This window comes from Oenanthe melanoleuca, chromosome 3 (genome assembly GCF_029582105.1).
Source record: "Oenanthe melanoleuca isolate GR-GAL-2019-014 chromosome 3, OMel1.0, whole genome shotgun sequence".
NCBI classification, from domain to species: domain Eukaryota; kingdom Metazoa; phylum Chordata; class Aves; order Passeriformes; family Muscicapidae; genus Oenanthe; species Oenanthe melanoleuca.
Genome location: NC_079336.1, coordinates 41710746 through 41727834, shown reverse-complemented (window position 1 = coordinate 41727834; position 17089 = coordinate 41710746). Strand labels below are relative to the sequence as shown.

Sequence of the window (17089 nt, the reverse complement as noted above, 5' to 3'; positions counted from 1 at the left end):
TGGGGGGAAGAAAGGAAAAAAAAACCCAGACGTGCCTCTTGAGGAGCCTGATCCACTTCTGAGGTCAACAGATTATTTGCTCAGATCTCAGATTAGTGACTGCGTGCAAGAGGAAAAGGGACAAAACTCCTGTTACTTTTAAGTATTAATAAAACTTGAGTGAAGGAGCTGCCTGAAGTCACTCCAATGTGGGTGTTCCAGCTACAGACTGCTGCAGAGCTATAGACTTTGCTCTCATTTCTTGAGCTCTGAGCTGTAGCCTGAGAAACATTTCATAAAAAACAATGATCTGTTCTTTTCTAAAGACTTGAAAAACGGTTGTCAGCAGACAGTAATTTCAATAGTAATTTCAGGAGTAAGATGGTACTGAACACTTTGAGTGGTGGAACTTAATTATGCCGATTCACATTTTCGATCTAAATTAAGCACCTCTTTTGCTGGTTGACAGAGAACCTCGAAGTTGTGAAGCGGGGAAAACAAAGACTGTTTCCACTCAAAATGAGAATGGAGACCAACATTTAGAAGTACAAAATTTGATCATCTGTTTTCTAAATATGTCCATGGCAGTATGACATGCCTTTGAAAACTCTTTGCTCAGAGAAGGTCTTACTGGAGCCTTCAAATAATTCTCAATATTAAGACAACTTCAGCCCCCAAATTCTGATTTTGTGAAGACAACTTCTTATATCATTTAAAAATCATTTCCCTGAGCCCTTTTGAACATTCCAGGAGGCATTTTTTTAAGCAAGTGCAGATGTTTCCTCTCAACCCAAACAGAAAAGCTTCAAAACCAGAAAGTGAAACTGCCCATAAACAAAAGGGAAAGCGAGCGACAGGGCTGAGCTAACGGCCAGCATGTCAGGGCCAGCAGGAGGAAGAGAAGAATAAATTGCATTTAAGAAAAAAGCTTTAAAAAATTAATCTTCATAGAGCCAAAAGCATTTAAAAAAATGTCTCGTCAAACCTGTTAATGAAACAAAAAGATTGCCAAATATTTTGTAAATATGCAAATTATCTTCCCCCAGCTTGAACTTTTTTTCTGAAGCTTGACCAAAAGATGTCACCTGCCTGTACTTGACTGAGGAGACAAACATGACACGAGCAGCAGGAAGTTGCATCATATGATTGCAATATATGAACATTATTATCAAGTAGTCGTGTCCTGAGTCAATGCAATTGTTTGGATTTTGCTGGGGTTTTGTTGTTTAGATTTTTGTTTTTGTTTTTTTTAACTGTTACCCTCTCCACCCCTCCATCCCAAAATAATCCTCCCATGCTGAGGTAAGAATGAAATTCTAAACCATTTGGAACTGCCAAAGCAAATTTCCTCAGTGTTTGCTAAATAAAAAAAACACAGACTAAAAGACAATCTGAAGGAGCAGTTAAATGAGGTTAGATACATTTAACAAATTACTGAAAAATTAATTTTAGCAGAATACAGAAATCTTGTGCCACCATACTTAAAACTATTTACTGGACAAGGGCACCATCTGAAGGTGACATCTCAAATCTTGACAGAAAACATCAGAGGCCTCAAAACAGGCAGGAAGGGAATGACACTTGAGTTTCCAGCACTGGGATAATGTGGAGTCTTGCCTCCACCACTATTGTGCAACTCCTCACAGGCACTTCAACATCCATTTGAAGTTACGTAGCTCCACTCGGAGCTAATCATGGCTGTGAAGGTAGGTGTGTGCTCCAGCGTCTGAAGGACTGGGTCAAAGGCCCCAATTCAGGAAAACACAGAGGACAGGGTTAAACCCACAACTAAGTACAAGCCTAAATGCTGTCTTGCATCTGGATGCTTTCCTTCTGCGGCACAAATTAACTAATGCTAGGGAAGTTACCTTTAATTTGAAAGTTTGCTGTTACAGAGGCAAGTAGATGTTACATGTGGGTGTGTAAATATATTTATGCTCTACAGTGGTAGTTCTCTCATTTTTGAGGCCACTAATTACAGGAAATAAAGCCAGAGAAATTCCCTGATACATTTTTCCCCGGAGGCCCATCCTGCTCTGGTGCTTAAAGAAGAACTAAGGTGCTGAACTCTAAGGCTGTGATCCCCAAACCCTTGAGGCACTTAAAGCAGCTGCCTATATTTTAAGTTGGCAAGACTGGAAGGTCTCTGTAGGTGTGTGTCCCAGGTGGCCTCTCCTGTGCTGGGCAGCCAGCCAAGGTACGACTCTTCCAAAGCCTCCCACGGCCGGCATGCACTGCACACCCAAGACACAGCGAAGGGAGAGATCTGGGTGCAACACACCACGGCCACTGGCTGCCTCCTGCCCACACCTGGTGTATCCCATGGGAGGAGGCTCTGGCTTCAGCCTGCCTCTGGGGACCTGGACCCCAATTTTCCCTCCTTCCTCCTCAGTGGGTGCCAAAACCAGCAGCCATGAGCTGGGAGAGGTGGTGATGCACCGCTGCTCTTCTGAGAGAAGCCATACCACTTTAAACACCAAATTATTAGCAATCCAGTTGGCTGGAGAGGACTCTCCTGACTTCCCAGCAAGTTGGGGTGGGGAGGGGGGTCCCCTCAAGCAAGGCTGTGTTTGCTGGGCCAAAGCCCCACATCTGTAGCAGGTGCAGGGTGCCAGCAAACTGGGGACAAACCCTCTGCACTTTACTCATGGATGAATGCAGTGCCAGGGTACCTTTGTGACAGGGAGAGAGGCTGGAGAGGCAGCACAATGCTCTCTAATTTTAGATTTAACTAGTGGCCTGGGAGAAAGGAGCAGAAGAAAGCTACACAGTGCTGGCATTCATGGTAAATTCATCTGGTTCCAGATCTGGTTAATGCTGGAAAAACCACCCCTGCGTGCACCATTGCTACAGGGACTTTGGCAAATAAGGATCTTTGGGAGACTTTTAGATTTTTCTTCCACACTTTTCAAAAAGCTAACTTTAGAAAGCCTCAGTCCTTATGGTACCTGTAGGGCTTTTGGCCCATCTGCAGGCTTTAGGCCTGAATGTGTTTCTCACGAGAATGAGGGGAAAAAGAAAAAAATTGTGAAAAGTTTTTCTCATTTTCTGAACTGCTATTTTCTTTAGGTGGAAGGAACTAACATAAAATTTCTAAATGGTTTAAATGTAATTATCTTTAAAAAGAGAAGAATATCTATTTTAAACCCAGCATCTGGAAATACTGCAAATATTTAGGCTGAACTACAAAATTGTGGCTCATGTCCCCATTTCTTTAAATCCTTGTATTGAGCCTACTACTTCTACTAAAATCAGTTATTTTGCCATGTCCAGACACCCCTAGTTTTGACGTGATTAAGAGTAACCAGACACAGTAAGAAACACTTTAAAAATTAATTGCTACTTCTGCAAGGAAGCCTTAGGTGCCAGCAGATGCAGGAAACCGATCCTGCATTCACGTATCCTCCTAGCTAGTGGCCAAATGTGCCTGCCTAGACTTTAGCAAACTCCTCATGCACCAGAGCCCTACATACTGTTGTCTCATCTCACCTGCAGGTCCCACTGAAAAGCCAACAGTTCATTATATCAGAAAATAAAACTGCACAGAGAGTGGTGAAATGATATATGTGCAAAGATGACAGAATCAGTGAGATAGTTTTTGACTAGAGATCATAGCTGCATATGACATTCCCTCCCTCTCTTCCCCCTGTCATTAGAAGACAAGTTTTCTTCTACTGATTTATAGGGAAAGACAAAAAGCTAATAAAAGGGTGACACCCACAGAGTATAGGTGTACTTCTGATTAATCTCAATGTGTGATATTATTTTTATAACACGGGATGACAGTTCTAATGATCCCCAAAGTGACAATATTTTATAACCCATTCCTTGTTGCCAAATAACAGTAAAGAGCTCTTTTTATTAAAAAAAAAAAACAACAAAAACAACCCAAAACAAACCTGCTTGCAGTTTTTCTTTCAAGTTTCAGTGTAGCTGCTGGCAGAAGGACAAAAGAATACTCTGCTCTATCTTAGAACAGCAGCAGAGGAAGTAGCCTAAGAGTCCACTGAGAAGTCAGCAAGAATCTTTCCTTCTCTAGAAGGGGCTCTGGGTGAGGTGTCAGGCAATGATTAAGCGAGAAGTAAAGCACCAAGGCTGGAAACAATCAGAAACCACAGAGGAACACAAGCTCCTGGAAACACCTCTTCCCTCTACTACCAGTGCTATTATTTTTGAACAGAAAATGAAAGCTGCAATATATAAAGTCAAGAAATGGGGACAAAGTACACTAAACTTAAAACAGAAGTAACCAGATGAGCAGATGAGGAGGTTGGCTCCCATAAGATAAATAAGTGTAGATGCAAGGCTCAAAGTGCATTATGCAGTAAACATGTATTTTGTCAGACACCTAGACAGAGTCATGGCACATTGCCACTTCCTGGTACATTGAGGGCAGCCCTTTGGGAACATGACTGGACAGCCTTTAGTATGCACCAAAGCAGACTTTTGCTCAACATACTGTGAGATCTGAAATTGGAAAGTCTGAGAGTGAACCAACAGCTACGGTTAGGAAGACAAAGGTCAGGTTGTCTGTCCAGAATTTCACCAGATAAGACTCAGATTGTAAACAAGTAACTGCCCAGATTTTAGGATCTCTTTCCATTTGAACAGGCACAGGGAACTCATTCTCTTGTGCTGGGTTTTTTAATTCCCCTTTTCCACTCCAAGCTACCTCCTGTGACACAACAGATGATGCAGCTGTGTAATTATACAACTTATTATTAGATTGTATAGGCAGAAGAGACATTACTAGCATTCCTTGTTTATAGTGTAATCCACTTACTGAGGTTCATCATTGTCAGCTCTCTGGAGGGGGGATAATGCAGCCTCTCTGCAAAGTCTCGGCAGTACCACACAAGCAGCTCTTGGTTTGCAGGGATGGGCTTGATGGTATAGAAGTAGATGTTCATTCCATTCTGACAAGCAGCCAAGTTCTGCTCCTGAACAGAGTAGCCAGGGTTTACATAACGCATCCAGTTGCTCTTGTCCTCGTTAAATCCATCAATGAAGTGGTGAAGTTCACCACTTGAATAGATCTGGAATATAAAGGAAGTGCTTATGAACATGTATACATATATACAGGCACAATAAGCAACATGCACGCACAGAGTCCAGAAGGGAAAAGTGATAAGCTCTTTTTTTTAGATGAGCATATATTACTGAAGTAAGAGTTCAAGCTGTGTTCCTGCCTTTCCAACTATGACATCCTCTGAGTTCAGGTGTTAAAAGGCAAGTCCACAGTCACCTTTTCCATTTAATCTTAGCCTGTGTCTCTGCTAGCTTGGGAAAGCAAGACCCAAAATCTGAAATGCAGAGTACTCCCTCTGCGTGAACAGCCTGCCTTAGAGTCCTTTTCCTGGTGCTCTGATCAACAAGTGGGTGATGTTGGTGACTGCAGGTCTGAGTGCATGCTTGCATTAATGCTTTGAGTCACCTGTGTATAAGGCTGACTGGCTGTGCTACGTCAGAGTATCTTCTCTTCTCGCCTCTTTCTATGGCCTCTGTACTTGCAGTTTCCTACCACCTCCACCCAAAGGTTTAAACTATGCAAACATTCTCCACCTCCCAGAATCCTAAAGCAACACTTGCTCATAGCTGAACTGTAACCCTTTTGTAGGAAGGCTGGGCGAGGCAAAGATGAAATTCACCTGCCATAATTGAAGGAAGATCCGGAGAGGGGTTAGCCCATGAGATGTCACTTTTCCTACCGAGGGACATGTTCTGACTTGTCCACAGAGGGGCAAGAAAACATGAATCTGAAAATTGCTCAGCGGTTTTGGGGGAAAGAAATTCCCATCACTGACAGAAGCTACTGTTTCTTGAAATGGTAAGAATAAGAGAATTATTAAAAATAAAAATAAAAAAATTGAAAAAAAAAAATCAAGAGAAATCCAGGAAACACGCTTGTAATACCGCACTGCTTACTCTCAAGGGAAACTAGCTCCGTACTGGATGAAATGAGGTTCCTGGTTTTCTGAAAACAGATGACCAGGCAAAAGCCAGACCTTGAAGAAGGAGCAGCTTGCACCAGCAGCGCACCTCGCTGAGCACGAAATGCCTTTCCAAAGGGGAGACAGAGCTTGTCTCAGGGAGGAAACAGCGCACAGGGCGCTCCTGCCGTGTGTGCCTCGCACCTCCCCGGCCCCTCCGGGACCCTCCCGCTGCCCGGAGCCCGGCGGGCAGGGAGGGGAGGCGGCCTGGCCCTTTAACGCGGGCCGTAAACACCAGAATCACTTTCTTTAAGAGCAACTTCCTGTAAACTGAGAAGGGGGAAATACATGTGGCCTCATCAAAGCAGCTTGCGAGAGATTTTGCGGTGTGTTTGTTATGAGAAAATGGAAGGGAGCTTGGGCGAGTTGTGCTGCATCAAGAGGAGCCTTCGGGTTTCTCCGCTCACCCCGGCTCGCAAACTTCCAGGAACGCGGGGCTCTGCCGCCTGCCGCCGCTTCCCAAAGCGGCGCTCCCACGCCGGGGCTGCCGGCTCCCGGCAGGCAGCAGCAGCTCCCGCTCTGGTGGGAAGGCGCGCCCGGTGTGCTGAGTCACGGCGCGCTTCCCAGAAATGACGGGCTCGGCGCCCCGCGTCCAGCCCCGCACGCCTTCAGCGGCACCTGGCAAGAAGTTATCCCCCACAGTTTCCTTTGCACATGCGGGCCTGTGTCGGGCCCCTAGGAAGGAATTAATTTTCAGTGCAGCGGTCTGTCTTGAACGAATCAAGAGATTACAACTGGGAAATTAGTGATGCTTAGATGGCTCCTAGGATATTATTTCTGAGGATCCCTCCACATTAAGGCTTAAAATCACAAGAATGATGTCATCTTTCTCACTGCAATGTAGGAATGAAGTCCTGCAAGATGGTTATCAGCTTTTCTTCCCTATGTCTGCTGTCTTACCAACAACTGGTGGGGCTAGGGTCAGCCTACTGGTCTCTTCCTAGACTGGACACAAGCTCCCAAAACGTTCAGCAAAAAGAAACATTTTGTGGCCTTATTAGTGTGAAAACATTTGCCTGCTCTGTAAAAACACTCATGCAAATAACTGCCTGTGCAATGTTGTATTACATCGTACAAAGACGATCAGAGAAAACCAAAATGATTCAATTAGGTAGGAAGAAAGGGGTGTGGGGAATGCTGATGCATGCCCTGGGTTTCACCTGGATATGAGGTTGGGATATTACCAAGGCAGGCAGGCACCTGAGTGCAGAGGCTTGGACACAGTCCCAAATCCACGGATTTAGACACAACCTACATGGCTAGAAGGCAGCAAAACAAATCCATGGAATGAGATGGGGCTGAAGGAATGTTCTCTAACAATTAATAATGTGTCTGTAAGGAAAATGAGGATTACGTCAGCTGATAAACTGGAAGCATATTCCTCAGCACAGACTGCCCAAGCCAAAATATATTGGCTGCTGCTCTCTTCCAGCTTATATTGTGGAGTACAAATTAGGCACCACCTCTGGTGTTTGTCTCTTTTCCCTTTGCTAAGATCCATGAGCTGCTCTCTTCTGAGGAGGCCTAGAAAAATTTATTAATTGAATGATATATGCTGAAGACTACCACCACTGTGTTATAGCAGTTCTATACAAGACGCAGGAAAAAAAGTCAGAAAAAGTATCATCATTCCAGAGTGAAAGTTTATGCAGTAAACTTTCACTCTAACAGCTTCTCCATGGTGGCAAAAATCAAGGACATGATACTTACATAAATCAAAATGACTTTCTGCTTTGAAGAAATGCAAAATAACCTGCCCCTACAGCAAGCAGCAGAGCTATCTCTTTATGGAATCAGCACCGATACATTTTGGAAGACAGGGCCATGAAGACAGAGCTGTGCATCTCCACTGCTCTCTCCACCCACACAATCCCTCCAAGACAGCCAGGCTTTTACGTGGCTTAATTCACCCACTGGCCCTGTTTGTGCCTGGCCACATGCAGAGGTTGTCCCTGTATCACACAGCAGGAAGTGACCCAGCTTCTCAGCCGTACTCATTTAGTGATCTGCTTACTGCAACAACGTGGTGATGTTTTTTCCTACTTACCCGCCAAAAGTATTTTCTGTTTGCATTCTTGGGAACCGTATCACTGGTATAGATCTCTCCTACCAGGGGTCCAAAGCGTGTTCCTTTTGGGATGTACTCTTTGCTTATAACTCCAGTGACCTACAAGAAGAGCAGCACAGGATCAGTCCATTGCCAGTAGAAAATGAGAAGTCTCCCACTTCTCCTCTGTCCCCCAAATGTAACAAGGTGAAGCAAACAATGTAAGAATATTTTTTGTGACAGGTCAGCAAACAGAAATAAATAAATAAATGAACAATCGTGTTGGTTACAGTACGAACAGTTTTGTGAGGTACTAGCATTTTCCTAAGACATATGGGAGCCAGTGATGAATACCACCTTAAAAATGTGCTTTTTGGAAATACATTTACAAGAAGAAACAGTAACCAAAATGTACAGAGACTGTCAAATATCTTCAGAAGTTATTTTTCCTATCAAAGGCAACCCCTAAAAGTCTAGTTCCAGCAAACAAAAATATGCAATATCTATCAATCAAAACTTCACTGCAACAGAGCTTGCTTTTCTAATAAGTTAGAAACTGGAATGACTGCTCTTCCAGATCAAAATGAAACCACCCTCCACCCCCCTCCATTCTTTGGTCTATACCCGCCCTGATAGCTAAAAGGAGAACACAAAAAAAAAAAAAAAAAAAAAAAAAAAAAAAAAAGACAACCTTCAGTTCTCTTACCAGCATACAGTGGCATACAAAACAGAATACGAAATGGCTCTGGGACATGTACTCACAGGTCACCTTCTTGTACAAAAAGGAATCATCAGTTCCGGTAACATATATCAAGTGGGTTTGGTCAAAAAAGGTGTAAGGATTTTGAAGAAAATGCTCCACTATTCTAGGTCTAAGAAATGTACTCTGGTTGTTCAGCTTCCTTCTTGACAGTAATTATACCAAAAAAAGTCACTGACCACAAATCAGGAAGCAATTCATCATTATTCAGAAGAACGTGCCTTGGAGTAACCCTTTGCAAAACACTGCTGAGTTATTGGTTTTGTCTCTCTGTTTCTCACCAATCTTCTTAAATTTAATGTATCCAAACAATGTTAGAAAACCAACAATTTTGTAGACCAAAAACCCCAAGCCTTTGCAAGATTGATGCTGCTGCTCAGATAGTGGAAAAAAAAAAAAAAAAAGAAGGTAAAAACCCCATTAATTTGGTACTATAACCAAATATATTATAAACTCTCATGGCATAATATATTAAACAAAACCCCTTCACATATCCTGCCACTTGTCTTTTTGCTTGCCAGGATTTCAGAACAAGACAGGAACACCAGAAATGGGAACACTGAGAACTGGGATTACTGCTGTCTGTACCCCACAAGGAATCAATGTCCTTACCAAAGGAGATTAGCACTTGTCAGACCCTACAGATAGCTCACTTCAGTGAGCTTTTCTATTTCTTTTAACAGTCCTTTTCAGCAAAGGGTGGTAAAACCCCTGGACTGTATGCAGACAGAGCTTCACAAATTAGCAAAGCCTGATTTTCTCATGCTACACTTTCTTACATTGTGTGATTCTTAATGTTTAAGTGAGAGGCAGACAGAAATACTTGCCTGTGTGCTGGTCATGATTAAAAATCCCAGAAAAAAAAAAAAAAAAAAAAAAAAAAAGAACACCTAGCATAATTTCCTGTTAAAAGTCAAAATAAAGGGGCCAAGTAACAGCCATAGATTCAAGGAATCACCTGGAAACAGATTGCTGGGTGTACGTGGTGGCTGTTTGTACTCGTTTGCATTTTAACATGTGTTTTCAGCACACTACAAAGAAAAAAAAATTAAAACATCAACAGGAGAGGTAGTTAAATTCTCCATTGATCTGTGCATCTGGACTGAAGAGAGAGAAGAGGGACTTCCAGAAATTTTCTTACACCTACCATATGCTGAAACAAGCTCAGTGGCTCAGTTTTATTTTTGTCTTGCTTGTACATGTCTCATAGAGAGCTGAAAAAGGCAGATGTTCTTCTCATTTTCCCTATATATCTTCATTTACATCCATCTGCCCTCTCAAGAAAAGTTCACAACCAAGCTACAAGCATACCCTACCAGTTTTACTGCATGATAGCTTGAGATTTTTCATGGTTTTAAAAATATCTTGGTCTTAATTAAAACTACCTTAATGAAATTCTCAGAATCTCTAGAAATCACTCCTTGAACTAGTCAACTTGAAACAGTCTCTGACACAGCAGATACTTTTTGATATCCACCTTACAGACAGCGTTTGTGTTGAGCTGTGCCAGGGGAGAAGCAAAGATGATTTCTCAGCCTGTGCCCATCAGAATTTCGCAGAAGAAGTTCTGCACTTCTGTGTGTGCCAACACTGAAGTTCTGCTAAACCAGGCTATAAAGCTGTCCAGATGACTTTTAGCTGACAGCGGCTCTCAGGTCAGCAATTCTAGGCCTCCACTGTTCCCTCCCAAGCTCAGCTGCGGGGATCGATGAGGGGCATCCTCCCGGAGCAGGGTGCCAGCGGTGCCAAGGCAGGCTGGCTCCGGGCTGCCGCAGCCCAAAGGGGTTCTTACCCCGCCGCAGCTCGGCGGGGGCGGCTCAAGAAGAGGAAGCGGGGAGCTGCCGAGGGCTGGCGGCAGGACAGCGGCGCAGCCCCGGTCCGGAGCCGGGGTGAGCCGCCGGAGGGCTGTGCCAGAGCGGCACTGCGGGGCTGTGTCCGCCAGGTGTCCTCCAGCGCGCCGCTCCCGCGGGGAGCCCGTCCCGGGAGCCGCGGGCCCGGCGCGGGCGCTCCCGGCAGCGCAGCCCTTCTGCCGCCGCCCGGCGCTGCCCGGGGCCCGCTCCTGGGGCTGCTCCCCCGGCTCCTCTCCACGGCGCTTACCCCCGGTCCCTCGGAGCTCCCGGCGCTCCCTCCTCTCCGCACAGCCGCACGTCCAGCAGGAAGGTGCAGCCCGGCCTCAGGCGGCCGGAGCCCGCTGCCCGCTGCCGAGCGGCGCCGGGCGCACAGCGCGGCCGCCGGCGGGGCGGCGCGGCGGGGGGAGCCGGGCCGGCGGCAGCCCGGGCCCGCGGCCTGGAACTGACCAGGGTCCTAATGCGGCGCCGGGGGCCCGGCACGCCCGGAGCCCGCTCGGCACATCCCGGGCTGCCCGCGGCCCCCGGGCGTGGGGCGGCTGGGCTCCGGTCCCAAGTCTGGTCCGGGATGGCGCTTTGGATGATCAACGCTCCTGCGTCTTTGTCTGGGGAGAGGGCACTGAAGTAAAACAACGACTCCTGCTAATTCTGCAAGGGGAGATATTTTGCAATGGATCCACTATCCTACTTTAAAAAACCGAAACACCGAATAAACTTTTATTGGCGTCATTGAAACACCAACATTCTCCACACGCAAATAGGGCAGGTCGTATGTGTCCTGAATTAACACCGATTCTAATTTTTTTTTTTAGCTACTAGTTCTATAGTTACGTATTTTTTATCCCTTTGTTCAGTGACCAGCTTTCTAAAAGTGATGCCACGAAATAAAATGCTTTCAGATGGCTTCCTCGGCAACCACATAGAAAATAAATAAAAGCCATAGGGGAGAGCAAGTGTCTGAGGTCAGTGAGGCACAGTTTGTAAGCAGCTCAAAATCACTGCTTTCACCAAAATCACAGATTCTGGGTCTGTCTCTAAGAAATGGCCTTATCAGAGATATGCAACAGTAATGAGTGGTTTGCCGAGATACGTTTTCCTCTGTCAAAGCTCACACCAGGATAAGATACTAGTAATATTCAAGACAGCGGAGTAATGCAACTGTCATTTTATATCAAGAAGCTTGATACAAACTTTATAAACTGTTTGTTTGGGCTTTAAGCACTGAGACCAAAGGGAAGATTATTGGAAAAGATATTTTTAAATGTCTGCATGAAAAGATCATTCACATATGGCCTTCTAGAGCCATAAGCCTGACACCACATTCCATCATTTTTTTGACAATTGCCAAAACTGGGGGAAAAGATAAATAATTCACGCATAGAAATAAATAAATAAATGACTTCATGTAGCTCTTACAGCCTAAAATGTTATGAGCAGTAGTAATTCATTTTTTAAAATGTTGACACATTCTGTGAACTCACAGCAAAAAATGTGTTCTTCAGAAAAGTCCCTGATCAAGATCCAAGAATAAACAAGAGTATGATGACGTGTCATGAGCTCCCTTGCAAATTGCATAAACCTTTAAAGAGGAGCTCCACAAAGCATGCAAGGAGAAGATGTAGGAAAAGCAACCCACCCCAAATAGCAGCGGCTGTACTTCCTCCCTCCTAAGCAGGCACGCAGTACTTTTCCTGCTCCAGCCAGAGATACAATAATAATTGTGACAGACCTAGGATTTAATGATCTAATCATGACAGTATCAGCATTTCACAAGTAATATATTATATATGTTTTTTTGACAATAAACTGACTCAGCATTTAAAACTCTTAACCAGATGAAGCCACAGTTCTCCCCAAAGTTAACAATGAAGACAGCTCACATCTGAAACGCACTGGCAAACACGCACGCATGCATCCCCCGAAGTCTTACCTCATCCTTTTGCAAAAAGTGAAAAAACCCCACTCTACCAAGCCATCAGGACTCCAGTGGTTTTCCATGAGGTCAAAAATCAGGCTCCCTCACTGACCCACAGACACCAAGATGCAAAAGCAACACATGTACCCAGCCCTGATGACTCCACTAAACAAAACTGAACTTGGAAGGCAGACAGAAAAAAAAAATACTACGTTTCATGTCAGAAGTTACTAGCACACAAGCGGATTATGCCATTTACAACTACTTCACCCTGCAGATGAGTAGCAAATGAGACCTGTCCATACATTCACCGGAGTGTAGCAGAGCACATCATATCAGCCCTTCCTTTCAGAGCTACCTTAAAGATAGTCAGGGTTTAAAATCTCCTATTGCTCCTTAGGGTAGGTGCAATTCAGCACAAATGAAAGACCAGGGGGAGCTCTGGAGAACAAAAGGAGGATGTCCTATATTCAGACTCCCACTAGCAGGGAGCTGCACGGGTCACATTTTACAAGAGAGAACCAGCAATCTTTCAACAACTTCTCTCTCCCCCCCACCTCTTATACAGAGATGGCAGCAATCCTCCTGATTCACTGACCTGAGCCAGGGAATAAGGAAATTACACCTTGGTGTTTCCAAACACAGTGCTGGGAATTTTGAAAGCTCTTTGGATGTCTCCAGCCCCAGCAGCAGGACTCTAGAGGGGCAGAGGGAGCAAGCAGCCTCAGCAGCCAATCAGTCATCAGCCGGTGGCCAAGGACCGACCTGCGCTGTCAGTGCAATCTCATCCCTCAATCAAGAAATCCTCCTGTATCCCATGGCAGAGTCTCAGCTTTATTTCCCTTTTCACGCCAAACTAAGACCTATCTAACAACACAATAACGCAAAACCAGATTTCACACATTTTCTTCTGGAGCATGACCTTTCTCTGCCAAAGTTCTGCAGGGCAGGGCAGGGCAGATGGGAACAGAAGAGTGATTTTAAGGAGAATTTAGCTTTAACCTCTTACCAAACATACTTCACACTCTATTAAGGCACTGCCAAGCTAAATTCCACGGTGTCAACACCCTTCAGGTGGGGGTCTGGCCCTATTTCTGTACGCGGGATTAAACAAGTACCTGCTCTGGAAGGAAATATTTGATAGGCACGGATGAGTGTACCTCTTCTTTTCAGCTCTGTGGTCAGTACGTTTAGCCAAAGCAGAAGCACAGGTAATAGTTGCTATACCACAAGTCTCAGCACAAGGAGAAATGAAGGGTTGTCCCCCGGGTTGTTACGCTGCCGAACATCACACCTAGCTATAATAGCTACTCTATATGAAGGAGTAAACACAAAACCAAATTGCTCATCCAGGCTTGTTTCTTTCCAGCCCTTCTGAAACAACAACAAAGAATGTACCCACTCCAGGGACAAGGATAGGGCAGACTCGCACGGCTAGCTACCGGTGAAGATACTGTCCCAGATAAACAAAAGTTAATTTAAGCTACGGCCACCCTTCTGTCAAGCCTGCTACAGTTCTACCATTACTTCCTTAACCGACATGCCGGAGTTTTTAAGAATTTAGGAAGTTGGGAATACAACAAGCTCACGAAAAGAATAAAGCAATTTCATAACCAAAGGGAAAACAAAAAGAAATAATTAAACACATTTCCAGGAATTTGTTGCTTTTTTTTTTTCCCTTTACTTTTTTAAAGCTATTTATTGGACAACCGAGGCACTTTAATCTCTGAGCCAGAGGCAATGAATGGTCCTGGCAAACAGCAGCCTAGAAATTGGCACAAAGAATTACCCCACAGTTTAAATATGCTTATTCAGATGCTGTTCAAATTGTGTGAAAATTTAACTGTTTGCAAATTGGTACAGAACCAGCTTCGGGGATAGGTTGGCTGCAATTTTCAGTGAAAATATTACACACAGATGACCACCACACCGTTTCTTAAAAGAGTTATTAGGGTCGCATATTAAAAGCCAGCAGGCAGCATTTGTTGTTGTTGGTAGGGTGTGTGTGTATGCTAAAGAATCAAAGACAGGGTGAGCACATGCTTTCCAAAGCGCTGTGATTTGGCTTGTCTGACTCCAGCCTTCCCCAGAGCACTGCTGCTTACCTCTTTGCAGTTAGATGAATATTTGAAAGTCAAGTTCCTTGGCAAGGAAGCCTCTGCCTGAGTTAGGGTGCCTCCATCGGCACTGGGATCCAGCGGGTGATCATTTACAATATATGTGCACTTCTCTTCAAAATCAGCCTCTGTCCACAGAGTCATGTCAGCATCCTCCATGTCCATTTTCATTGTCCACTCTCTCCCTTTCACCAGATTCTTGAAACTCACAGCGTCCGAGCTACACTGTGTAGCAGACTGGAAAAAAAGAAAACAGCCTTTAATCCTCATTGTCCTTCAGTGTTGTGGTTTCCGTTGATACAGTGTGACTAATACAGTAGTCTGTGACACTTTAAAAGCGTATGCAGGATAGTTGGTACAGTTGAGTAATAGCCAAAAAGCAGTGTAAACGAAGCTGCTCTGACTGAAGCAGGACTTCAAAATGCCAGTCTCGGTAGTAATGAGGGAACAAAAACAAAGAGGACAAAATCCCTAGGCTGTGACAACCACTTTACCTTTTTCAGACCCTTTCCTTAATGCTTCAGAGAGAAAAGAATATTCCGTGCTGAAGAAAATGTGGGGTCATGGCCGTGAGACCACTTAGTCGCCTGTGGAAAAGCTTCCTCAGAAAAGTGTCACACAAACAAGGAGAGGAAGAGGAAAGGAACTGCTGTCTGCGTCTGAATGAAGCTAAAAATGGAAAGCGCATGTTGGAAGAGCGGAACCCAGCCTTGCCTCTTCCAAATGGGGAAGCCTGAACTTTCCCACCGGCTTTCAACACACAAACAACTTTCAAAACAACCTGGCCCCCCCGCCTCCTCCTGACGTCCCCTCATCCTTTGGCATGGAAGGCTGAGAAAGCCGACATCCTGCCAGCATCACTGTAGAAGCAGCAGCCCTGCACAAAGCACTGCTAGACGTTCCCGGGGGTCAAACCAGAAAAGGAGCAGGGGAAATAAATAAATAATTTTTTAAAAAGTTATTCTATCCCTTTCGATTTTGATGGTACCTCCTAGAATTAATATCCCAAAGCAGTGGACATGAGCCTAGCAGGACAGTTCCAGTAAGTCCTTCAGCCCCTCTGTCTGTCCAGGACAGGAGTACTGTTATCAAACCTATCCTCGAACATGTATTAGGGTCGGGCTCTTTCCATAAGGCTCACGGGGAACCAAAATCTGTACGCCGGTATCTGAGAATGACGCTCAATCCGGCGTAAAATCCCTTCATTTTTCCTTTTTGGATACGCAGCTACTATGAAATTCACACCCCTCCTCCGGGAAAAACGAAACACGAAGATTGAAAGCGCACGATCTTCCGAGAAAGAGGTTAAGGGCTGACTGGCTGTGGGTTGGGGGCAGACCCCCGGCGCCCCCCGGGTCCGGCGGTCCCGGGAGGCACAGCCCGGAGGGTCTGAGGCGGGGGTCGCGGCAATGCACAGCTCCGCCGCCGCCTCCGGACCGGCCCCGTGCCCGTCCCGACCGCGCTCGGGCGAGCAGCGCGGCACTGCCGGACCCTCGGAGCTCAGGGGAAAAGGGGACGAGCAGCGAAACTCGGGCCGGGGGTGTGACAGCTGCGCGGCGGAGCGAAAGGGTTAACGCCGATCAGAGGAGCGCTCCCGATCCGGGAGAGGCGACGAGGAAACTTTTGCTCCGTCCCGCGGGCGCCGGACAGACGAGAAGCAAGAGCCGGGGAGGCGGAGACGGGGCTGAAAGAGGGGACGGCATCGCGCTCCTTACCGGGGCAGAGTCCGCGCGCGTTTCCACAGCGAAGCCCACCGGCGGCGGCAAACCTGGCTCATTTCTACAGAGTAAACATTTCTCCTTCCTTCCAGCGGCCGGGTCCCCGGGAGACTGACTCACACCTCCAGCCGCCGCTCCCCTCCCGCTCCTCCCTCCCCCGGCTGTCACAGGTGCTGCTGCTCTTGCCGCTGGGGAACGCTGGGGGGCCGCCTGCCACAGCCGCTCGCCCCGGCCCGCCCGCGCCCGCACCGGCCCCTCCCTCCCTCCGCCGGCCCCTTCAGCGCGGGAGGTGGGGCCCTACCTGCCGACCCTGCCCCGCCCAGCCCACCCGCGTTGGCTCTTCTACATCACTGTTATTATTTTATTTTTCCCCCCTTCCTCTCGGCCCCGTGCGTCAGCTGGGAGAGCCGCGGCGCTGCCCCGCCGCCTGGGTCCGCCGGGTGGGCGGGCACCGCGGCGCTTCGCGGAGAGCGCACCTGAGGCAGCTTTTACTAGAAATCTGTTTTCCGTGCTATTTTTAAGCTCCGGAGTTTGACACGTGCCCGCTTTCGTTCTTGCGCAGTTCGACTTGATAAAACTTTATAAAAAGCACCAGCTAAAAAACAATTTACTAGTTTACTGATTAAAACTCGATTCAAAGTCCTTGCTCCCAAACCTCAACAACTATAGTACTTTACTTGAGATTACTAATTTGGGAGTTTCAGAGTTTTGATTTT

General features: G+C 46.1%; 2 protein-coding genes across 5 annotated transcripts in view; one reads left to right on the top strand and one right to left on the bottom strand.

Moving 5' to 3' along the window:
- ATG5 (autophagy related 5) overlaps positions 1 to 5859 on the top strand; it is a 110415-nt gene extending 104556 nt beyond the window's left edge. The window contains exons 8-9 of the transcript XR_008840034.1: positions 5125 to 5208; positions 5597 to 5859. The gene's annotated coding sequence lies outside the window, so the exon portion shown is untranslated. The remainder of the gene's footprint in view (positions 1 to 5124; positions 5209 to 5596) is intronic.
- Positions 1 to 17089, bottom strand: part of PRDM1 (PR/SET domain 1) — a 100748-nt gene that overhangs the window by 8073 nt on the left and 75586 nt on the right. Inside the window, exons 1-4 of one of the 4 annotated variants that reach the window (XM_056486615.1) lie at positions 16371 to 16641; positions 14644 to 14892; positions 8017 to 8136; positions 4763 to 5015 (exon numbers count right to left, since the gene is read on the bottom strand). In XM_056486615.1, coding sequence (XP_056342590.1) covers positions 4763 to 5015; positions 8017 to 8136; positions 14644 to 14826 — 556 coding nt within the window. In that variant the 5' untranslated portion in view covers positions 14827 to 14892; positions 16371 to 16641. Of the gene's footprint in view, positions 1 to 4762; positions 5016 to 8016; positions 8137 to 14643; positions 15130 to 15149; positions 15579 to 16370; positions 16642 to 17089 lie in introns of those variants that run through there. The other 3 variants (XM_056486614.1, XM_056486613.1, XM_056486612.1) reach the window with 3 other exon arrangements.